Source organism: Bombyx mori, chromosome 16 (assembly GCF_030269925.1).
Source record: "Bombyx mori chromosome 16, ASM3026992v2".
Classification (NCBI taxonomy): Eukaryota; Metazoa; Arthropoda; class Insecta; order Lepidoptera; family Bombycidae; genus Bombyx; species Bombyx mori.
Window position 1 is genome coordinate 5,639,736 of NC_085122.1, and position 26,176 is coordinate 5,665,911.

At 35.2% G+C, this 26,176-nt stretch overlaps 1 protein-coding gene and 1 long non-coding RNA gene across 3 annotated transcripts in view; one reads left to right on the forward strand and one right to left on the reverse strand.

The window, feature by feature from the left end:
• Window positions 1-26,176, forward strand: part of LOC101740550 (tetratricopeptide repeat protein 28) — a 105,674-nt gene that overhangs the window by 56,005 nt on the left and 23,493 nt on the right. For both annotated transcript variants that reach the window (XM_062672982.1, XM_012692807.4), the window contains exon 7: window positions 10,264-10,489. In XM_062672982.1, the coding sequence (XP_062528966.1) occupies window positions 10,264-10,489 (226 nt within the window). The remainder of the gene's footprint in view (window positions 1-10,263; window positions 10,490-26,176) is intronic.
• LOC110385675 (uncharacterized) lies at window positions 1,623-3,659 on the reverse strand. Its single transcript, XR_002430937.3, has 2 exons — window positions 3,015-3,659; window positions 1,623-2,729 (listed from the first exon to the last, which is right to left on the reverse strand). It is a non-coding gene; the product is annotated as an uncharacterized LOC110385675 (long non-coding RNA).

Sequence of the window (26,176 nt, forward strand, 5' to 3'; positions counted from 1 at the left end):
ACCGGCTTCGTCCTCATCCCTACTTCGTGATGTTTGCTGGATGAGTGGTGACACCTGGCGGGGATAGCTGATCGATTGACAGTTGATCAGTAGTCGACCGGCGAGGGCGGGAGATCAAATTCAATTTAAAAAAAACATAATTAAAGGAACTTGAAATTATAAACTCTGAATAAGAATTTGTCGTACTACAATTATAATATTTGATTGCCATCTTGCAACCTTATTGCGGATCTGTGCATAGAATAAATAAAATATTAATCGGGATGGAAAAATAGGGGTTGATCGTATAAGAGTGAAAATTTAGAGTAATATGATTTTTTTTATTTTAAGTCATGACAAAACAAAATAAAAAACTTGCCAAAAAATTAAAATTTATAATTAACAAATAAAAAATAGGGGTTGATCATAGAGCGATGAAAAATTGAGAGTAACATCAGATTTTTTATTTTAATTCGTGACAAAATAAAAATAAAAATGAAGATCTTGCCAAAAAAATTAAAGTTTATAATTAACAAATAAAAAATAGGGGTTGATCGTAGAGGGGTGAAAATTTCAAAGTAATATGATTTTTTTTATTCTACGTCATGACAAAATAAAAACAAACTTCTCGCAAAAAAATTTAAAGTTTTTATTAGCAAATAAAAAATAAGGGTTGATCGTAGAAGGGTGAAAATTGAGGATTGTATGTATTTTTGTATGTTGTATCATAAAAAAATAGAAATAAAAAATTTTGTCTAAAAAATAAAAATAAAAATTTAGGGGTGGACTACCCCTAACATTTAGGGGGATGAAAAATAGATGTTGGCCGATTCTCATAAATACCGGATAAGCACAAAAAATTTCATCAAAATCGGTCAAGCCGTTTCGGAGGAGTATGGCAACGAAAACTGTGACAGGAGAATTTTATATATTAGATTCAACAAATTTAAAAGAGAACGCCTCTTATATATTTTATAGATGCGTGTCTGTTGTCTTCGACGGCTTTATGTTAAGAAAAAAGATCGATGAAATTGACGAGAACGTCACACGGAGCACTGCAATATCAATGGCGTAATAAATAAGAACAAATTGTAACCAATTGAAACATCGACTTCGGGGTACGTACGCGTACATTCCCGAAATACAGTTGAGGATCTACCCATCTCTGTATGGAGGGCGGACTGTTTATGGGACTATTAAAACCACCGTTAATGACCCGGCGGACCTAACGATTGGCATTTCTCCTTGTACGACCGTGCAAAGTAACTTCGACACGTATTTTAGTTCAATTTATGTCAGTTAAATTTTATTCAATGAAGTGGTGTAATCCTTTTTACTGACGATATTCGTGTTGTAATCTGTTTTGAAGCGTTTTGAGTGTCTTCATAAAATCTACAACTATAATTAGCGAATATATATGGGTGATTATACAAAAGTTGGGTAACTATTGAGGATATTTTGTTTACTATAGTTATTAAATCAAATTGTTACAAATTTGGGTGTATATGATGGCTAATCTAATGATTATCTTCTTCCAAATCGGGCCAGTCACTTTTTTAAATAGATTCTGAGATATTTAAAATTTTCTGAATTTGACTGCCAGGGGACTGACGAGGCTAACATAGTACTGATAAAGTACACAATTTTGTAAGAATTATAATGAAATTTAATAAAAAATAGTACAAATCTCTTATTTTTAATAATAATGGCACATGTCTTTTAAGTATTATAATCACTTAGTAACAATTAAAAATAATTATTAATATTATATGTAATACTGGGAGAAAATACTATCTCAATTTTCAATACAGCCTTTTGAAATTTAACGTAAAGTTATTCACTTAGCTTTTACTACTTTTACTTAGTTTTACTTAAAATTTCAAGTAATCAACAAACAATGGAAACATGTATATTTTCGAAAACATCATTTTATCCTTAAATTGGTAAAAAACCCTCATCCCTTTTGTAATGAGGTTTGGTACGGGTATTTTTTATTATTTTATTATTATTTGATCCACGGGAACATCTGATACATCTTTTTCATCCATTTTGAACAGAGTGCCATTGTGATTACAAATTTTGAGAAAAGTTACTCTTACTTCACCGTCTTCATCATCAACCGAAGAGCAGACCGCTGTATAATGATATTTTGTTTTATTTATGAGATATTGGTCTCTCATGTCTTCAATTCCGGTCTTTGGCGTTTTTTTAACAGATTTTATTACTTTTTTAGTAATAGTAATTTAGCTGTTTTTTGACTCGTACATTTTTGACGCTGAGTATTTAGTTTAGCTTTAAGCTTTGAAACTATAGCCTCCATCTTTTTTATTTCCCTGTTTCAAGATTTTCTCTGTCTTTCACTTCTCCTTTTGACTTCTTTTGATCTTTGTTCTTCGTTAATAACAGGTCTGATTGCTTGATTAACTATGGGTCGTATTTCGTCGTCAGTTAGTGGAGGAGTATTCTGGCATATAAAATTATTAGTGGTTGGTTTCAATAGCTGTTTTCTTTGCCTGTATGAATATTTTATCCATTTTTTTTCTAGTGATTCGTTGGTTGGTGTCATGTCTTTAACATTTTTTCTTTGTCCTTTCTTTTTTTCCCTTAAGTACTGAAATTTTGGTTTTTTTTTGTATTCCGTTAATTTAATAGGATCACTTTTAATTCTGTCCAAGCGAGCCTTTCCGGCTTCTCTCTTTTTTTTAAATATTTCTTCCCTAGTTTTTTAGAGTGTCGCATGATGTTTTACACTGAAATATAAAATAGAAATGCTTATACATGGTAGCAATTAAGATACTTGCGCTCTAAAACAATATAAAAAAACAGTACTAAGGAGACACGTCAGTCCTCTAACGCGATACCTAACAAAGGACTGACGCCAACGGACTGACGAAAAAGGCATAATTGGAGGTTATAATCAGAACTAATGTTTTTTTTGGTAATTTCGAATATCAACAAACTACATTTTAACAAATCATAGTTAACTATATATAAATGAAAATAAACCTCACATTAACAAGAAAATAACGACTCACCACAGGACTGAAATTTTGACTGGCTTCGCACGTGTGTAGACGACAAACACAACCCAAGCAGTGATATAGTTATGGCGACCGTCAAATTGTGCGGTCCGACACTAACTTCATTATCAACATTAAAGCTTAAACAGGGATTTGACCTTGACTCGATGATATTTGGCGAGATTTTCAAATTTTAAAGAACACACAACGGACTGACCAATGAAACGAACACAAAGTTTCTTATTTTTTTTTAAATAAAATGGAGAACATTGCATTATGAAAGTTGTAGTATATAATACTATATACATAACAGATTGTAGTAAATTAGTAAGTTTTCTTAAACCAATGATAATGTTTAATGGATAGTCACTTGATTGTTAGTTTTCGGGATTGTGACATGCCAAAGGACTGACGTTTTAAGTATTAATTTGGTTTTTTTACTAACTTGTATTTAAAATAAAGAAGTGAAATTGGGTGACCAAATAAAGGACGTTTCGTTGTTTTAAAATAAATTGGTATTTCAATAAAATATAATAAGACTTTGTATATATTGGCTGATGACATAGAGTTACCCAATTTTTGTATAATCACCCATATACATATGTAGTTTAATTTGAATTTAAGAATTCACAATTTATTTTCATTTATCACTAGCTGACCCGGCAGATTTCGTAGTGCCTCAATCGATAAATAAAAGACCTAAAGTTTTGTATAAAATAAACTTAATAGAAACAAAAGGAATCCGTCCGACGGGGGACACATCAAAGGAAAAACAAAATTGTTATTTTTATTTAATTTCGAGCATTTTCATATTATGTATCTATCTTTTAAACCTTCTCTGGACTTCTACAAATAATTCAAGACCAAAATTAGCCAAATCGGTCCAGCCGTTCTCAAGTTTTAGCGAGACTAACGAACAGCAATTCATTTTTATATACCTACATTTATAGATAGATAGATATATTTCACAAATCGTTTTCATATAAACTACAAAATGAATAAAAAATGTTTGCCTACAAATAATCGAATCTCTAGAAATAATATCATAACAGATTATTCTTTGATTTCTTAACGAATTGTCTGTACTGTGAAGGTTCTACAAAATGAAATTGTGAAATCGATCGGTTACATAAAGTACGTCTGAAGAAGCCCACTTCCAGATTCCGTACTAATGATCGCTTAAGTCAAACTGATTACACATCATTTGAAATATACTGTAAATTTATTTTAATATAAGACACCTTATCTACTTGATACTTAATGTACAGGCGTTCCAGAAACGGTAATCTTGAAGTGATTTGTTTTATTTTTATTACTGACTTCTTACTAAAACGCATAGTGAATTGAATGAATGAATTCTTTTAAAACTAAATTTTATTATGATTTTAACGAAATCATTGATTATAATAATTAAATTTATCATTTTAATCTCTGATCTCGATACGAATGCAAATGTAGTGGTATTTGATAAAGATCACGAAATTTCTGCACGGGAATCGCCATTAAAAAAAAACGAACACGAAAGAATAAAATTATTTAACAAAGACCGAATTGGTATTTAAATTCAAACTAGATGATGACCGAGCTTTACCCTTTTTTTTTTATAACGCCATCTTGTTGTGTCTTTAAAGCAGTTAGTTGCTCTCAATTAAGAAAAATAGTATTATTATTCGCCAATAGATGCCGGGAAGAGTGAAAGTTGATTATCGATAAAGTTGATTATTGAAAACACGAAAAAAACAACATTTTCTGAAAATAAATCGTAGCTAGATCGATTTAGCGCCCCCGATAATCCCCTGTATACTAAATTTTATGAAAATCGTTGAAGCCGTTTCCAAGATTCAGATTAAATATATATAAGAATTGCTCGTTTAAAGGTATTAAATAGCTTTTCCGCTCTGGTCCAGATTATAAACATTGTAACGTTTAAACAGGTTTCCATCGTACGAGACGTTGATTGAATAAGCCGCGTCGTCTCTATACATTTCGGGGACATTAAGTGACTCTTTTCATCCAAAATTGTCACCTTAACTCGGGCCAAAGTGAATCGAAGCGGCGTCGAAACCCACACCTCGACTAGATCTTATCTCGCACTTGATGGATCGAAGCGAACCGATACGGCCCTATTCTGTAACGATACTACATATATAAAATAGGTGCCAGTTTTTTTTTTAAGATACCATCCTCGTTGACAGATGACGAGATTAAAATGGTATAGCGATACGATTAACTTAGGGTCATCACTGTGTTGATTTAAATAATGATAGTATAAACGACTAGTGAAAGAGATTTGCGTAATTAAGAAGACATATATAGTATATTTAAGTAATTTAATGCAGTAATCTACGTGAGTTAGTATTTACCAAAATTTACACTGATCTCTTTAAGAAAAATGAAACTATGTAAGTACTTCTATTTAAGATATGTGTTGCCATTTAAAAAAAAAACTTCTTATTCTTTTTTCAAGGCTAATGAATAAGCTTTCTTCTAGGATTTAAATTAGGAATGTTTATACAAATATTGTATATTAATTGTTGAGAATGTCCCTCAAATTTGCGTACCCATAAAAAAAAAGCCGCCATCTTCAATTGAGAATTTGACCTCATGTCTCAAGGTGAGTAAAATCTTTTTGTATGTCAATGAACTATGAAAAGCACTCAACACCAAATGACACCTGAACTTCCTCTGCCAGTCTACTAGTGGTAGGACGTATTGTGAGTCCGCACGGGTAGGTACCACCACCCTGTCTATTTCTGCCGTGAAGAAGTAATGCATTTCTGTTTGAAGGATGGGCCACTGTAACTATACTGAGACCTTAGAGCTCATATCTCAAGGTGAGTGGCGGCATTTACGTTGTAGATGTCTATGGGCTCCGGTAGCCACTTAACACCAGGTGGGCCGTGAGCCCATAAAATAAAAACTGAAGATAAAAAACCGAAGAATCATATTTATTGATTAACTATTTCAATACCGAAAAATAAATCAATTTTCTAAACCTTAAAGTATCAATTACGGAATACGAAATCGTTTTCTCCGAGGTGACGTAGTGTGACGTCGCATTACAACGCGCCTTTGCCAGGGTTGACGGGTGACGTGATTCATTAGGCTGGCCACGAATTAAAATATTTATCTCGGATTATTTTAATCGGTTTCACACTAGCTATTTAGCGATCGCGGGCGCGCTAGCCGGGTGGGAAGTGTTTATTTGTAAATAGGTTTGTGGGTAGTCTTTGTTTATCTGTTATTTACCTTTTGTAATACCTTATTTGTATTCTTTAGTTTTTTACCTTTTGTTGGAATTTCATGAGGTATTTCCCAAGTTTTTATTTTTTTATTGCTTAGATGGGCTCACAGCCCACCTAATTTTAAGTGGTTACTGGAGCCCATAGACATCTACAACGTAAAATGCCCCACCCACCCTGAGATATATATAAGTTCTCAGGTCTCAAGTATAGTTACAACGGCTCCCCCACCCTTCAAACCGAAACGCATTTCGGCTTCACGGCAGAAAAAGGCAAGGTGGTGGTACCTCCCTGTAGGTAGCGGCCTCCCTCCGGTGAAGGTCAAGGGGCGACCTGAGGGTGTAGAGGTCGCGCGGCGCGCTACCAGCACTCTAGCGCGCTGCCGAGGAGTAAATAGAGCGACCGGTTGGCGGTGTATTGCGTCCCGACCCGGCAGGCTGGTTTTGGTCCAGCGGGGTATTCCGGGTCACCAGCGGCACCGTCTGGGCGGCCTGACGGGCTGCCGTACCGAGACGGCCGACGTTTCAGAGCCTTCGATTCGCCTCGAAGGCTCCGTCGGCTGGGCGTCCTTGGGGTGAGCCGCGCCGTCTGGTTGTAGTGTTGACCGCGGTAACCCCCCTACCTCATCCGGGTTCTGACCTCGGAGGGGATCGGACGTCGGATGTAAGAGTGCAGGGGAGTCGTTTAGTGGGTGGGTCCTAAAATCCTTGGGCCCGCGGTCTGCTCACAACACCACGCAGATCGTTGAGTCCCACATACCCCGCGCGCCCCTTTTGCGCGGGGACCTCGTAGGAGGTTCGGCCATCTACCCGGAAAAAAAAAATACCTACCCGCGCGGACCCACAAGAGGTCCTACCACCAGTAAAGTGCTAGATAAATATGGTTATGATATATTTACAGCTGCATTATATTCTGGGATCAGTAAATTGACGACTTATTTGTATGTAATGTTTATTTCAGCGATTCTGGTCTCGAAATAAATTAAATATTATATACTTAAATACTTATTCAAACGAAGTCGTCGAATCGTCTCAACGACTCCGACGGTCGATCGTCCTCTGGGTGGGCTTTGAGTCTGCCCAGTATTGATGGTGGTAACCCGCTACCTCAATTGGGCACCGGACGTTTGGGCAAGAGCTTAGTGGGTCTTCTTCTACTAATGCCTTCCTTTTGCATTTATCTCTTTTACGATGTAAAATAAAGCTATGCTTCGCATTGATCTGTCTGGTTATAATTTCTAAACGTATCTATCTATATCTAATATATAAAATTCTCGTGTCACAGTTTTCGTTGCCATACTCCTCCGAAACGGCTTGACCGATTTTGATAAAAAAATTTGTGCTTATCCGGTATCTATGAGAATCGGCCAACATCTATTTTTCATCCCTCTAAATGTTAGGGGTAGTCCACACCTAAATTTTTTTTTTTTAATTTTTAGACAAAAAAATTTATTTCTATTTTTTCACCCCTCTACGATCAACCCTTATTTTTTAATAGCCATTTTAGTAATTTAATCATTTTTCCTCTCCGGTCGAAAACTGATCAATCGTCATTTAATTAGTTATCCCTCCCAGATGTCTACAGGTGTCACTTCTGACCAAGTAAACAGCACGGAGTAGGGATGTTACCTCTATAGTTTTCGGCTATTATTAGTGTTTATGCTTCAAGCGTAGTAGTTAAACATTTTTAGTTCATCGTCTTGCATGTCAGATGGAAAAAGTACAAAAAAATTCCCTGAATATTTCACTAACGATACAATCACAAATGTCGACGGATATCCAATATATCGTCGAAGGAATCCAGATAATGGCGGACAATCATTTATTATAAACATCAGCAACACAAACATTGATATTGACAATCGTTGGGTCGTGCCATATTCGCCCCTGCTGAGCAAAACATACAATGCTCATATTAATGTTGAGTTTTGCAGTTCTGTGAAGAGCATCAAATAAATTTGCAATTATGTCCATAAAGGCAGTGACATGGCGGTGTTTAGAGTGGAAAATATGAATGTACCATGGCACACAAACATTCGCTTGAGGCGTTGAACAGGATATTGAAAGATATTAAAAATAACGACAAACTATTTGGTGGCACTCTGTTAGTCCTTTCAGGTGACTTCAGACAAACACTTCCCGTCATTCCACGTTCAACATACGCTGATGAAATCAACGCCTGCTTAAAATCATCGACATTGTGGCGTAATGTTGAAATAGTACAGCTGAAAGTAAATATGTGCGTTCAAATGCTTCAAGATCCATCCGCTGAAACAGTCTCTAAACAACTCTTAGATATCGGTGATGGAAAAGTCACTATAGCTGAAACTGGATACATAAAATTAGCGAATGATTTCTGCACTATCATTGATTCGCAAGATGCTCTCATTGAACAAATATTTCCCGATGTACACACGAATTACATAAATGTGGAGTGGCTTGCAGAAAGAGCAATGTTAGCTGCAAAAAATGTGGACGTTGACATTTTAAATCTGAAGATACAACAGTTATTGCCAGGGGACTTGGTATTATATAGATCTATTGATACAGTTTGCGATAGCACTGAAGCTGTAAATTTTCCAACAGAGTTTTTGAACTTACTGGATTTGCCAGGCATGCCACCACATAACTTACAATTGAAGGTTGGATCTCCAATTATTTTGCTTCGTAATTTGAACCCGCCACGGCTACGCAATGGTACGCGATTAGTCATTAAAAAAATAATGAAAAAAGTTATCGAAGGCACCATTTTAAATGGCAAGTTTCGAGGTGAAAATATATTGATACCACGAATACCTATTATACCCACAGATGTGCCAATTCAATTTAAGCGGGCTAACAAAAAATTTTGTTCACGCTGTAGCATTAAGAGATTAATATTATGTAATGAATTAATTATATATATAATTATTACTTTTAATAAATTAAAACAATTAATGTTTGGTGTTTTGTTATTTTTAAACAACATTCCCTCATCGTTCCCAGCGCTCCAGGCCTTTTTCACTCATATTCCACATCCTTATACACTTCCAATAAGTTAGTATTTTAGAAATTCTCTAGAAATCTTATATATGGCAAGACACCGTTTGCCGGGTCAGCTAGTAATATATAAAAATGAATTGCTGTTCGTTAGTCTCGCTAAAACTCAAGAACGGCTGGACCGATTTAGCTAATTTTGGTCTTAAATTATTTGTCGAAGTCTAGAGAAGGTTTACAAGGTAGATAAATATGAAAATGCTCGAAATTAAATAAAATAATAATTTTGTTTTCCCTTTGATGTGTCCCCCGTCGGACGGATTCCTTTTGTTTGTTTTAAGTTTATTTTATACAAAAGTTTAGATATTTTATTTATCGATTGAGGCACTACGAAGTCTGCTGGGTCAGCTTGTTTTATATAATATACTGCTTTTGCTGGAAATAATTACTGAAATGTACTGGTTATTGTCGTAAGCCTTTTTATCTCACTTAGAAAGTTTCAATTTGTTGAACCCGTAAGGCGGTCTTCTGATAAATCTTAATGTCTTCCCGTTAAGTAATGGATAATTTGGAATCGTAATTAAACATTTACGGTAAATGTTGTAATTTTATACCTTGTTCGTAATGTCAATTTTCAAATAAGTTATACTCGTAGGAAAAATTAAGTTTTAATTAAAGTGTCGGCCCATTGCGTTTCGTTCTATCTAAACGTAATTCTTTAGTATCTACTAATTTATTTGTGAAGAGGAAAAATCGTATGCTTCATTATTTTTATCAATAAAAAAATATTTATCTCAAACATGATGAATGTTCTTATTTTTATCAGAAACAAAACATTTCAATAAATATAATAGTATTCATTTCCCTTTCCCTTGGAGTGTTGAAACGGTTTTCTTTTTAAATTTAATTTTTTAATGTAATTTTATTTAAAACACATTCAAATTTCATTAACCTACACACACTGCAAGGGGAAATACTGATGAAATATCCCAAAAACTCAAATTAATAAATATTTAATCATACTAAAAAAACTGTTGGTCTCCGCAGAGGGTCGGTATTCAGTGCATTATCATCAGCTCACTGGGCTTTGAGCCAACTGGACGCCGCCATCAACTACATGCAGCAAGACCTGGCTGTCGCGAAATCACTGGGGGACACGGCAGGAGAATGCCGCGCTCACGGCAATCTCGGGGCGGCTTACTTTAGCCAAGGCTCCTACAAAGACGCCTTGACAGCACATAGATATCAACTGGTACTGGCCATGAAATGCAAGGTATGTGCTAACTTTTCAATACGCTTTTATTAGCTTCAGACGTATGTGTGTTAGTATGTAACGGAATCTTTGAACATGATTTTGACCCCCTTCAAAACGTCGGATTAACTCGAAATTTGGTATACTTATTAAGGACCGATGGCAATTCAATATATAAAAAAATTTGAAAAAATTGAAATTCAACTATAAAATGTAAAATAAATAATAGTTTAATAATAAATAAATAATAGTGTAAGAAAAAATGATTTTATTGTAAAAAAAAGCGTGGGGTGCATGGTATCAGTAGTTATAAATATTTTATGAACAGATATGAGTAGAAGGGTTATTTTGATAATATCCTGAAAAGCACCCCACGCTTTTTTACAATAAAATCATTTTTTCTTACACTATTTTTAATTCAAATTTATTAAAATTTATTTTCAATGAAAATACAAGCTTAAAATTAATATTATGTAATTATGTCTAAACTATGGTTCCTTTGTGACAGTATACAAATAAATAAACGATTTTTTAGCGGGAACGCGAGGAACAAATCTATGTGTATTCTTTTATTTTGTTAATTCAATGTTTCTTTAGGTTATATTATATTCTATATGAGTCGTCTATTATCAAAGGTGGCAATCTGTGCATTTGGACAAAAAAAAATTATTGATATGTCAGTACAGATTGATTTGAATATAATCTTCTCGTTCAAAGAATACGGTTCAAAACCTGCATTAAATAAAGGTTAATAGTTAACCTGTTATTTATCTAAGATGTCGTTCCGAAGGGTTTTGTGACTGCCAATGGAATACAAAGTCAATAATTCGTTTTTCTGATTTACCAATCATTGTCCAAAAGTCAGATTGCCGGCTTTGATAATAGTCGACTCATATGAAGTAGTAATGCCTTTCGGTTTTATGGATGGGGTAGCCATACTATAAAACTGAAACTTAGAATTTGTGTTTCAAGCTGGGTAGCTGGGTGGTTACATTTATGTTGTTGATATCTATGAGCTCCGGTGACCTCTTGACACTAGAGTAGGCCATCAGCTAGCCCACTTAGACAGCAATAAAAATATATTTTCTTTCCGCTAAATAACACTACAGCATGACTTCATATTCGCCGCTTCAAGTTCGACAGCTTGTTTCCTTTTAATCTTATTAACCTTTCTCGCTCGCTAAACTAGTAATCACTTCTCGAATGTCTCTCGAGTGCCTGCCTAAAAACCTTTACAAAACTCTCCCGAACGGAACCGCATTACGCGTAACGGCATTTCGAGAAAGGACAACCAAATCATCCACTAATACACAACTATTATTAGTCACATGATGCATCGTGATGACTCTAAACATCAATTATCAAACGTTCACGCCATTAACGCATTGTGTTTAGGCGCCCAGTGTATTAAGATACGCGATTAACTTAGTATTCAAAGTTTATAATGAAGGAATAAAATCTATATATCTATACATATAAAAATGAATTGCTGTTCGTTAGTCTCGCTAAAACTCGTGAACGGCTGGACCGATTTGGCTAATTATGGTCTTGAATTATTTGTGAAAGTCCAGAGAAGGTTTAAAGGGTAGATAAATATATGAAAATGCTTGGAATTAAATAAAATCAACAATTTTGTTTTTCCTTTGATGTGTCCCCCGTCGGACGGATTCCTTTTGTTTGTTTTAAGTTTATTTTATACAAAAGTTTAGGTATTTTATTTATCGATTGAGGCACTACGAAGTCTGCCGGGTCAGCTAGTCGTTTTATAGAAAAAGCACAAATCTTTTGTATTAAAAGTTGATAATGAAGGAAAAATATCCGCGAAATTTATAAGATTTGCGTGATTAGCGGTGGCGTGTTAAGGGCACGACTAGATGCCACCGGTTACATGCGTTCCGGTCTGAAGGGTGGGACTTCTGTTGTACAATACAATTGAGAATTTGAAAGGTAAGTGGCGGCGTTCACATTGTCATAATATCGTGAGCTAGTTCAATGATCTATGCAAGAAAAAATGAATCATTATATTTATATTTAGAGAAACCACACTTTGTGGAAAACCAAAAAACAATAGACATTGAAAATCGGTCAATATGCACGTATTACTTGAACAATTGGCGGCATTTTCCATCCGTTTTCACATACGGAAATTCCTAAAAAGAACACGGCAGATCTCGTTCGACTACGACCAATACTATTCAGATTGATTAATACAAAAAATACAATAATTAGAGACTTAAACTACAAATATAATATTAAATCATTATTTCTACACAATATTCAGTAATTTAAAAGATTTATCACTAATATTTCATATTAGTAGCCTATTAAGTTGCTCCAAAGAAAATATTACTGTGACTGATAAGACTTCCTGATTTGCTTTTGTGAAGTATAATTGAGGCCGTCAGTGCAAAAGCGGCCCAACCCACAATTTTTTATAATCATGTTTATAATTATGTATTTTTGCAATTTATTTAAAATATAATTAATTTTGATGCAAAACCGGCCTATCCATAGTTTCACCCATAGATAATAGATGGCTTTGTAAAAATTATTTTTGCGCGTATAATTTTTTTGCCTACTCAAATTCAAATTCATGAAAACTTAAACCTCATTGCTCCATAATAAGTATGGTAAGCCTAGGCCACTTTTGCGCTGACTGCCTCAATTAAGGGTTCAGTAAAACATAATCTACTTTACTTTTAACACATTGAATGCTTTGTGCGGTTTAAAAAGCCCCATACGCAACTGTCTTCTGATGCGGCAGTCATACTCGTGTTCTAACGCTCGAAACATGAGGCGACCGTGTCCAGGTTTCTATGGGCATGAGTCATGTTAAAACACGGTCCTTTGTGAGGCTTATCATGTCCCATACGCACTGCAAAGAAGTCCGATATTGCTTCGAAAATACCTAAAACGCACTGGCTGAAAGTCTTACAAAAATGCTCCCGCAATCAACGTGTTAAATCGGGAAAGCACAATAAACAATATGCATACATTGAATACCAAAAATACCACACTAATACCATTTTTATATGAAGAACGGAAATAACACAGCGTAGTGCTCCATTCGAAAACGTCAAACATCCAAACGTAAACAGTTGGTTGTGTTTGCTCTGTAACTAAAGCTAAGTTTCGTTCTCGTCGAATGTCGCCGAGAACCCGCGGACGTGTTGCACTTTAAAAGTAAAACCAGAGATAGTAAAGCCTCTTTTTTATTTGTCCTTTTGATCACTGCCGGCGCACCCGCACACGCAGTGATCATGTTTATTAACACACACCTCGTGATAAAATGTATTGTTTTGCATAATTTTAAAATTAAATTTTATTTTGTGCAATGAATTTTCCGCTCAGGGCTATACGCAACAATAACAATAAACTAGATGTGTTTAAAAACTAACCTGAGTATTTGTAGTGTAACATATTTTAGGATTTTATTACTGGTGGTAGGACCTCTTGTGAGTCCGCGCGGGTACCACCACCCTGCCTATTTCTGCCGTGAAGCAGTAATGCGTTTCGGTTTGAAGGGTGGGGTAGCCGTTATAACTATACTTGAGACCTTAGAACTTATATCTCAAGGTGGGTGGCGCATTTACGTCGTAAATGTCTATGGGCTCCAGTAACCACTTAACACCAGGTGGGCTGTGAGTTCGTCCACTCATCTAGCAATAAAAATTTTTTGTCTAAATCTGCTTAATTTAATTATAATTTTTTTTCCTACCATATCGCTGGTAACCCAAAGTTATTCTCATCAAGTCATCCTTAAGTTATCCTCAACAACAAGGATAAGCCCACAGTCTTGTTCTCAGTTCAACTCTGTGCACGTTCCGCCCTTCAATATGCAAGTTTGGTGTCACGACGTACTTAACCTAAATATTTTTATTTTTTAGTCAAATTGACACTTATTTGTTGATAACAGTGTCTTATAAAGTCGTTCTCCACGATATATACATGTGACATTCAGTAATTCATAAGACAGACACACAATTATATTATGTGTAATAATTTCTTGCCCTACGTTATAAAATATGTTTCGAGTACTTTCCAATGTTTGTGGTCCCCATAAAGCTTTAACCTTTTAAATAATGGAAATGAAGGAACGAATAATAAACGCGAGGTAAACGTGAATCGTCATATCTGCGACCAGCGAAAACAAAACAAAGTCGCTTTCTCTGTCCCTATATCCCTATGTATTTTTAAATCTTTAAAACTACGCAACGGATTTTGACGCGGTTTTTTTTTAATAGATAGAGTGATTGAAGAGAAAAGTTTATATGTACAATAACATCCACTAAATAGTGGAGAAATCAATAATAAATTACAGTTTCCGAAGCGAAACGAGGGCGGGTCGCTAGTTATGTATATATGACATGTTATGTAATAACGTTTAAAGTTCCTATTATCAGCTTTTCTAACCGTCCAGTCTCGCTCAATTGAGCAAAATGTTTTCAAAAATGTTATTCAAATAAAACTTATTCAATATTCATTATAATATATTTAACACCGATGTATTTATGGATGCACTCGTGCATAATAAAAAGTACCTACGTATTTTGTTACAATTTCAATTAAGAATTTATTTTATTCAATATAAGTTATGCGTAGTAACGAATTTAAAGAACAAATAGTCGTAAAAACAAGCCCCGTTCCACTCGGACGGAGGCTAACAAAAACTTACCAGGTTATAAAAGTAGCCGCGTAATGCTGGCAACATTGGAATTCATTCATCGGTAATCTGAGAATGGCGGAATAATTACATGACAGGGTGAGCACTGCGCACACCTCTCGTCTCGGCAGATGCGATTACAATCAAAAGAATTATCGCGTGAAGTCGATTCTTCACAAGATTGCCAGGAATTTAACGTTGCTCATGTTCTTATATAGACGTAAAAAAAAATGACAAACACTTTTTAATGTAAATAGGTATTCAATTGTTTTCATATTTTAGTCCTAAACTACGATGTTCTCCAATGACAATGGCAACATTGAAACGAACTGTTTACCTAAAGTTATCGACAATTTTAATATTATGAACAGTGTTTATATTTAACATTTACACGTCCTCAAACTATTTGCTAAACTCGAAATTTACTTTAAAAAAACTGCACTTTTTTTTATTGCTTAGATAGGTGGACGAGCTCACAGCCCACCGGGTGTTAAGTGGTTACTGGAGCCCATAGACATCCACAACGTAAATGCGCCACCCACCTTGAGATATAAGTTCTAAGGTCTCGAGTATAGTTATTTTAGAATATAGTTATTTTAGAATTACAAAGGTATAATACATAGCTCAAACCTTAAATTCGTTTGTTGAATATTATTCACAATATGTACTCAATATTAAAATCTTCACGACTCTTCATCTGCAGTAAAATTACCAGGTATGTGGTCGGCATAAAGCGCGAATAATTTGACATTAACATGTGAAGCTAGCTAGCCTTCATTAGGGGATGCCTGGGATCGCTCGCTCCGTACAGGTGTTATCGCGCTAAAAGGCTCGCATTCCAATTACCGCGCACACGATTTCAGTTCTTTGATTATCCTACTTGAAATAAATTTAATGATTTGTGAGCCCCATTCTAATTATTACTTAATCTGAATTACGGGTGTTTTAATTTTTTTAAGTCCGTGCGCTTAGTGCGAGTTTTTTAACGTTCTCGATAGTGTAAAAGTTAGCTCATATTTGTATGAAATGGGATCGTTTGCGTACGTTTGCCGCTAGGGGCGCTGTTCCAACTGCATACAAAATTGAGTTAACTTTTACGCTATCGAGAACGTTAAGAAACTCGCACCAAGCAAACCGATCTTTTTAATACTAAAACTTCTCGAAGCTCCAATTTTTTTTTAAATATTATTCCACATACTCACGGATCGGGAAATTCCCAACCTTTCGTTACCATTACTTGATTCTCAATTATATCAATATATGGGCTACCTTACCCATCAAACGAATACATGGTCGTTTTGCATTAACAGTGGCGTATTGTATTAAAAAAAAAATTCTGCGTATCCCTTTGAGAACTAAACTATTTTTACAATTTTCAATATTAACTTATTTAGTACCGTCCATAACTGTATGTTTTGCTTTTATTTTTAACATAATAATTTGATGCTTCATTTGCGAAATAAATACACAATTTACATAATTCTAGAAGGCTCCTAATAAACCTCCCTATATTTAAAGTCGCGGTCTTAGAAGTGGTCCAGGCAGGCAACAGAGCAATTGTTTCTGCAATCTGCATGGTCTAGAGGCAGCCTTTCCTCACGATAGCCGAAAAGAAAACGTTATTACCAAAATTTCGGGGTATGCGGGACTTGACGATCTGCAAGGTGTTGGGAGACGACCGCGGGCCCAAGGAATTTTAGGGCCTTACCCACTAAACGACTCCCCTGCACTCTTACACCCGACGTCCGATCTCCGTCCGGGGTCAAAACCCGGTCAGAGTAGGGGGGTACTTAGTACTACTTTTCCGCACTTTTTTTAGTTTAGATGAGTGGATGAGCTCACGACCCACTCGCTATTAATTAGTTACCGGAGCCCATAGACATCAACAACGTAAATGTCGTCACCCCATCTTGAGACATCAGTTTTGTATGTCTAAGTCTTATAGTAAAATGGCAACTCCACCCTTCAAACCGAAACGCATTAGTGCTTCACGACAAAAATGGGCGCGGTGATGGTACCTACCTGTCTCAACCAACCGTAATATACCAACAGTAATCTTATTACACGATTGTTGTTCAACATGAAAGATGTCCGTGAATACGGGTCACGGTGAATACGTATTTCCTGATGAATATGCTTGCCGGATTTGATCATCGGCCTCATACCTATAGTAGAAAATAAGCTTTAGTAATTAAACTTTAAAAATAAAAACCAGTTCCGCGCATTTTCATTGCGTTTAGTTTTGTAATAAATACATTGTGTGCGGTATTCAAAACATCATTATCAAATGTCAAGGACATTATTTCCTCCTTTGCATTTCCTTTCCTAATTCCTATTCATTACACACATTATTACATTATTTCCTTTCTTAAAGAGTCATATACAATTAATTCTCTCTATTCTGTCTTCAGTTCCCTTTCGAAAAAATATACAAAACATCCAAACTATCGCTATATGATATTAAACAAATTTAATTTATTACAAATCGACACAATGCTCGTACCTATACATTATTTGAAATTAAGTCAATAGCTGAATATTACTTTATCCTAAATCATGTTATTTGTACGATAGCTCAGTTTTATGATATTTTAAAGATTTAAAGAATTACGGACTTACCGCCAACTGCTCAAAGATTTCACGACTCCTTTTTCAAATGTTGCACAAACTGCGGCAAAACGTAGCGCTAGTGTCGCGCTCAGTTTTGATTGCGCGAGTACCGGGCAAGTTGGCGGGAGATTTCAAAATGTAAATCCCAAAATCGAACATTCCCCCCACCGAAATCCGCCCGGATTTCCCATTACGATACCAATAACAATGTTTTGATGATTCAGTTTCACAGTGGACTGTATTTATATTAAAATTATTTTAAGTAATTAAATCCAAGTATTTAAACAATAAACTTGACTTATAACTAAAAGAGAGATCACACAAAGGCCTACCTTTATGTAATCTTGTTATGAGTTAATTTTTATGTTTTTAATGCTAACTCTATGTCCGTCGCTATTGGGAGCGGACATAGCTTAACGACAGGACGCGCCGTTTCGTTATTTTTTATACGAATTTTAACCACTCGCACGACACCATCCACGCCTGACTTAAATACTGTGACTCGCGCTAGATCCCACTGTAAAGGTGGTGGTGGTGCGTGTGATTTAATGAGAACTAAAATTCGACAGTTGTTGAACCACTTTTGTCGCTGCTGAAATGTGTGGAGGTATTCTTGGCCCCACCATTTCCAAAAAAGTTGTGTAAAGAGTTGTAAAATTTTCCACCGCTCGCGAGACAAAAAACGATGCTCACTGATATTGAATACCGGTACAGCCAACAATTCCCGCCCGATCACATGTGCCGGCGTCAGCATTTGGAACTCCTCTGGATCATCGAACAGTGGACATAGCGGTCTACAATTGAGAACTGCTTCAACCCGAGCAAAAGGCGTTCGGAGCTCTTTGAATGGAAATGATTTGTCTCCTACAATCCGTTTCAAATATAATTTAGCAGACTTTATTGCAGACTCATAGAAACCACCGAAGCGACCACCACTAGGAGGGTTATGGCTCCAACGAATATTACGCACTACAAGTTCTCTTGATAAGCTTTCTAAGTAAGACCCGATTAAACGCAAAACATCTGCTGACTGTTTCGTAGCCGACACAAAATTGGCATTATCTGAAATAATCATGAGACATTGACTTGTTGTAATTCCTTGCAAAGTGCGAGGATCAACATATAAATAAAATTTATGACAATAATCTATTAAAATGTTTGTAAAAATTGAATTTTTAAGTAAAAGTAAAGAAGGTTTCCTATCAGGTGAAAGACTAGAATTAGACAATTTACCCCCCACCCTGAGGAAACAGTTTGAATCCATGAAGGTAATTAGTTTCCGCAAACTCTGAGAGCATCTCTGACCTTTTTGTAAGGCCATAATGTCGTCCACAAATAAATGACTTTGTACGATTTTAATAATAATATCGTGAGCCTTTCTGCTGTCATCCACAAAAAGCGATCTACGTTCTAATTGAAAGACTCTGTAGTTGTGGATGAACAAATAAGACCGCGCGATTATACTCACAAGCTTACTAAAACTAGAGTATCTGTTAGTGAGGTCCAGCAGTGAATATGCTTCTTTGACTTCTATTGAGACAAGTACAGTACTTAAAGTTTTTCGTTCTAGGCTTAGAGTTATAGGTTTAACTGGACCCTCTGACTGGAAGTCATTAAGCCAATGGAGGCCGTTAAACCACTCATGTGTTTTGCATGATGCATTAAACACGCCTCCAAATTTGTTTGTTGTATTAGAAAGCCACAAAATACAAAGATGCGGGATAATAAATTTCGAATCCACGTTTTGTACCGCGCCTACGTGGCTCTTGTGTCCACCAAGATTTTCGTACTCACGAATAAATTTTAAATTCGGATGGCGTTCCAACTTCTTTTCTATATTAATGTATTTATGTTCTTCTGCTCCAGATGAAACGCCAAGTTTTATAAAAGGTTGTAAAGAGTAGTTTACGAAATACCTATTTCTCTTATCACGGTTACAATCGCGATCAAACAATGTCCCTGCTAATATATTATCTAGATGTTGTGGTTCGTTGATAAGAATGCTTTCCTTCTCAGAAACAGACTGCGTTTCTTGCTCCAAGTTCACAGAAAGGGCCACAAATGATTTTGTATTATTGCTTTTGTTATGATGATTTTCCGTGTCTACAGTTCTATGACCCGAAATCGATACTTGACCTGCGATGACGTAGCCGAAAATGGAATGCAATGCCACCGGCATATTCTTATCTTGTGGCATGATCTTTTCTCCATCATAAATTTGAGGAAATACATCACCGGCCAATAACATGTCGATGGGACCCGATGTACCAAAAGTTGGATCAGCAAGTGAAAGATTTTGAAATTTACGGATCACATCATCTGAGATAGACATAGTTGGTAGATTTTCGGCTATTTTCGTAACTATGACTACATCGGTAGTTAATATGGGGCTATCGCACTGACGCGGTTTTACAGTACAGGTAGTTAGCCCCAGATCTGCAATAGGCTTGGCACCTAGACCAATGGAATCGAAATCACACTTTCTCCGCCCTAGTCCTAACCTTAATGCACAGTCTTGAGTAATGTAGCCCGTCATGGCACCACTGTCAATTATAGCACGTACGGGTTGATAGATGCCCCAACAATCTGCGACGTGTATAATTGCGGTTCCGAGCAAGACTGTCGAAGTTGTAGAAACGGTAAGAGCCACCGAGCTGGCATTATTTCCTGAATTGGCACCAGCGCCAGCATCGATGTGAAGTGTGTGATGGTGCATATTTTTGCAAACTGTACAACGTACCCTAGATGGACAACTCTTTAATATATGATCATCACGCAAACAATTTTCACATAGCTTCAACTGTTTTATTTTTTGAAGCCGTTGTTCAGGAGTGAGATCACTATATTCGAAGCACCGATATATTGAATGAGGCTTGCCGCAATAATAACATTTTTTTATTTTATTTAAAGTTTCATTCGACTTTTGTTCGTTCTGAAGATTCTTAGTAGCCGCAGTTGCGGCCGAGGCCAAAGATGTTCTAGGCGCACCCACCCTGGTATTTGAATTATTAAGCCTTTTATCAAAACGACTGGTATTCTGGTAACCCTTTGCGTATATAGGTTTTGCATTGTCTATGCTTTGGTTTGAGACCGATTTACTTTCCGACATCTCCAGGATACGGACCTGGTTTTCCACGAAAGCGATAAGACCCTCAAATGTCGGAAGATCACCCGGTACACTTTTGTTTTCGAATGCGCGCCTAGTAGTTGAATCCAAATTACGCAAAGCTACATAAAACAAAACAAAACTTGATAAATCTGGTATGTTTAATGATTTTAATGCTTTGACGCTATCTTGACACGCTTGTAAAAAGGCATTTAGGCCGTCTACTGACTCATATTGTAATGTTTCGAAACTAAATACTTTATCTAAATATGTAGTCGCTAGCGCCCTCTTGTTTTCAAAACGTGTAACTAAAGAATTCCATACAATGGAATAATTTGTTGCTGTTATCGGCATTGATTTTACGATAGTGAGTGCTGGACCACTCACAGCTGACAATAAGTAATAAAATTTTTCAATATCAACTATATCAGTATTAGAATGTACTAAACTAGTAAAAGTGTCTCTAAATGTGGGCCAATTTTCTAACTTTCCGTCAAAGTGGAAAATTTCTAATTTCGGTAATCGAGGTTTTACAGTTTTACCGGAACCGAAATCACATCTAGTATTATCACTACCTGATAAATTTAGACTATCCGCGATATCACAAACAGAGTAATACATCTCATCAAATGCTTTGATTTGGTCGTATGACGTTACATACGACGCATTATAACGTTTTTGGACACAAATCATTTCACTCATAGCACTTTCATATGCAGTTCTCAAAGCGACAATATCTCTAAAACGGGCGCGAAATTGTGGCTGCATATCAGTATTACTTCTAACTACTCGTGACATCTCGTACAACGATTGTAAACGCATAAATGCCATCTCCTTGGTTGTCTGATGTGGTTGCAACAACTGATCGACATCGTCATCGGAAATTATTGCTTTTTTTCCAGATGTTACTTTCGCCATCTTACAATTTTATTTAGGTAGGTACTTATGAATTTACAAATTAACTTGTTTAAAACACAATTTAAGAATTAGTAGAATGTTATAAAATACGAATAATCGAACAACAAATATTAAAAGAAATTCTACCAAGTAAAATTGTAACACAAAACAATATTAATAATTAATTAATTAATATTCGAAGACAATACTATGGTTAAAAACGATTTAATCCGACAAAATTAAAGATTCTAAGATTTAATTCAATAGCAAACAATAAGAATTATCAATAAAAATATTTTATGGTTATTTTATTGAAATTTAATTTACTACCAGTAATGGCGGCAAGGCGTCAGATATGTTTATGTATTAAAAAGTTCGCAACAAATTTGAAATAAAGTTTAATATTGCAACGAAAATAATACTAAATACCTGAACGCCGATGTATATTATGAATCACTGTATAAATTTCTTTATTGTAAAACACAAAACACAGAAGTTATGTTTTTCACAAAAACGCACAACTACCTACTTACGAATAAAAGTTTTTGTAGGAATTGTTTTACAATAATTATGTTTTTGTTATACTGAATCACTGGTATTTGATTTCGTAACAGGTAAAATCCGGTCGAATGATCATAAATGTACGATAGCTCAGTTTTATGATATTTTAAAGATTTAAAGAATTACGGACTTACCGCCAACTGCTCAAAGATTTCACGACTCCTTTTTCAAATGTTGCACAAACTGCGGCAAAACGTAGCGCTAGTGTCGCGCTCAGTTTTGATTGCGCGAGTACCGGGCAAGTTGGCGGGAGATTTCAAAATGTAAATCCCAAAATCGAACATTATTTTTTAACTATTGACAAAAGGATTATTAAAAGCTTTTGTCTACAACTAATTCTTAAAGCAATTCTGCAACTTAGTCGGGTACTGTTTGTTAAAATTGTTGAGATACGCTTAGAAGACAAAAATGTATTTACGTCTAGAAGTGCGTTCCCTAACAACACAACAAAAAAAGATTTAGTTGGTTCACTACTAAATTACCAGTATTCGTTTGTTGGTCTCAGCCATGCACCAAAGCCACGATTTTTATGACTCACTAGATCAATAAATTTCTGAGAGAAAAAGTGGTCTAAGATAAGAAAGACCATTATTCTATTGGTTACGATACTACGGATATATTTTTTTTCAAATTGATTCTGTTTATCAGTGAATTTATATATTTTTTTATTTGTTTTTCTGTATGATTATGAACCAGTATTATTTTTCTTAAATTTATTAATCCTAAAAAGTTTGGACGCTCTGTAATTTTTTTCCCACTGTGATGGCGAATGGTGAAGGTCGATTCATGAATCGGGGCTGTTTCACTGCAAGTTTTGCTATCATTGTTCGGAGTTCGGCACAGTAGACAACATGCCGTTATTGCTTGACCAGATCGGAGAAAGCTATAGTGAATAACACTATGCTGAGACCACCAAACAGTTACCATTAGCTTTTTATTGGTAAGTTTTGCTTTAGGATAATTCAACAAGGCAACACAAGTTTCAACACGCGTTTTATTCTGCAGATCAGTAAAATCATGAGGCACCCATTTTTCATATTTTTTTTATTATTGATTTGACGCAAAAGAGTCAATATTATAAGTAAGGTAACGTTAAATCATGCTGCTAATTCCTGGGTAGTTTGGCTCGGATCGGCTTCCACCATCTCTTCCAATTCATTGTTATTCACATGTGTGGGCAGTCTTCCACGTGGTTCGTTCTTCAAATCAAAATTTCCATCACGAAAGCGTTTAAACCAAAATCGCACGGTGCGTTCGTTCTTTAGCAGTCCCCTCTCCAAACGCAACATTGATATTGCGAGTTGTTTCTGTAGCGTTCGTTCCGCATCGGAGCTCGTATTCAAAAATCACTCGAATTTGCGAAGTATCCATCTTTCTTGTCTAAGCTGATTAAAAAAACAACTGAAAGTCGATAATCGAATATCGTACTTTTTTATAGGTACCATTTGAAAAAAGTTTCACTCATAATTCATACTTTAACCCCTATTATTTTAAACTTGGGACCTGATTAAAAATTAAAATGAATGAACGGAACACAAAATGTTGCCACACGTCAAAATATTATCTCAGCTTAGCTAAGCTGAGTTTGTCTTTATATTGATAATCCGAAAGAAGTTTCATCTATGGAACAAATTTGAATTAACTTTTTTTTATTCTTTGCTTTAACTCATGATTGATACATATTACGAACCTACGTTTTTTGTTAAATATGACCTACATTGTGGATACTAAGGTATAACCACGTTTTGTCTTGATAAGCCCTTTGTGATACTACACCCTATATATGCAAAGTAATCTTGAAAACATCAAGTGTCTTGTGTTATTTCTTTCTATGCTTTGATTATAATTTGAAACATTATTTTTATTCATTGCTTATACTTCAACATATTTTACTTGAGATCTTCAACATGAATGCGTATATAAATTATTAAGTATTTGGAATAAAATTACAGTGTTATTAACATATTATCTGTAACTGTCATCGATACAGTAGTTCGCTTTAATGAGACCTTTTAGTCTCAATTGCCGTCTAGAATTTATTATTTCGCCATATCTTTAATACAATCTTTTTTAGTAATATAATCATAATCTATATATAAAAAAATTAATTGCTGTTCGTTAGTCTCGCTAAAACTCGAGAACGGCTGGACCAATTTGGCTAATTTTGGTCTTGAATTATTTGTGGAGATCCAGAGAAGGTTTAAAAATTAGATAAATATGAAAATTCTTGGAATTAAATAAAAATAGTAATTTTGTTTTTCCTTTGATGTGTCCCCCGTCGGATGGATTCATTTTGTTTGTTTTAAGTTTATTTTACACAAAAGTTTGGGTCTTTTATTTATCGATTGCGGCACTACGAAGTCTGCCGGGTCAGCTAGTTTTTAATATTTATTTAAAAGAGTACAACCGCCGTACTAATTAGGCAAATAGTTTATGTTATAGTATTTGGAAAAACGTTTTGAATAACATTATCGATGTTATAACGATAAATTAAGTCACTAATTATTACGATGATAAAAATTAATTTACTCGATAGTATTTTAGATAAATACGAAAATCATATTAGAAAACAACTATAGATCTATACTTATACTTATACTTATACTTATACTTATACTTATATACTTATACTTATAATATTATAAAGAGGAAAGATTTGTTTGTTTGTTTGTTTCGAATAGGCTCCGAAACTACTGGACCGATTTGAAAAATTCTTTTTCCATTAGAAGCCGACATTGTCCCTGATGAACATAGGCTACTTTTTTAATTTTTTTTTTTATTTTTTTTTTTTGGTTTCATGTGTGTTTTAATGTTTCCGAAGCGAAGCGAGGGCGGGTTGCTAGTAATTCATAAAGCAACATAAAGTATTACATTAGTTTTTTAACTTTTAAATCGATAAATAAAAGACGGCAGGTACACCGCGATGCGAGTGCCAACATGTTAAATATTCGACACAAGAATGTTTATTGTGCTTACGAATAAACAAAAGAAACAATATGCATACGTAATAAAACCCGATAAACACATTCGAGTATTATATTTGTACAGCCCTTTTTATAAGGCATGCGCTTACAACTGACGTCTTAAAGACATTCGTTTTCGATCCAGTATCTATATATTAATACGTGAAGTAAAAACTTTGTATCCCTTTTTACGAAAATTGCGCGGACAGAGGAGTATGAAATTTTCCACACTTATAGAGAATATAGAGAAGAAGTGCACAATGCTAATATTTTCTTTAAAATAATGCATAAAATATACATTAAATGAATAAAGAAAACATTACACACACTACATACCATGTATTTGACGCACACACGCATGCATACTATTTATTGTTAAACTTTTGTTCTTAACGTCTGTTCTCAAATTGAGAATAAATTAAATATTGTTTGTCTCTGTTAATATTCTTTATAGTGTAGTCTTGGCGAAATTTGTGATTATAGAAGTATAAAATACAATCATAATAGTGTACAAACTTACAATTCCAATTAATTATAGTCGAATTTCGACTACTGCGGGATCTCTAGTTCATATTATTATACATAGTTAACGCAGAACACACTACGTTGAAATTCCCTTAGATGGAATACGCCGGTCGGTTACGGAGTCGGTATTTAAATCACTGCGTTATCGTTTCATGTCGCACATACTTAATTAGTTAGATTGTTGGATGCCGTCGTAACTTTATTTAGTACCGTTGACCGAAATTAGTTTGGGTTCGATAAAGGGATCCGCGTTTAAATTACATAAAAAAAAATTGATGTGATGTGTGGACGAGCTCACAGCCCACCTGGTGTTAAGTGGTTACTGGAACCCATAGACATCTACAACGTAAACGCGCCGCACACCTTGAGATATAAGTTCTAAG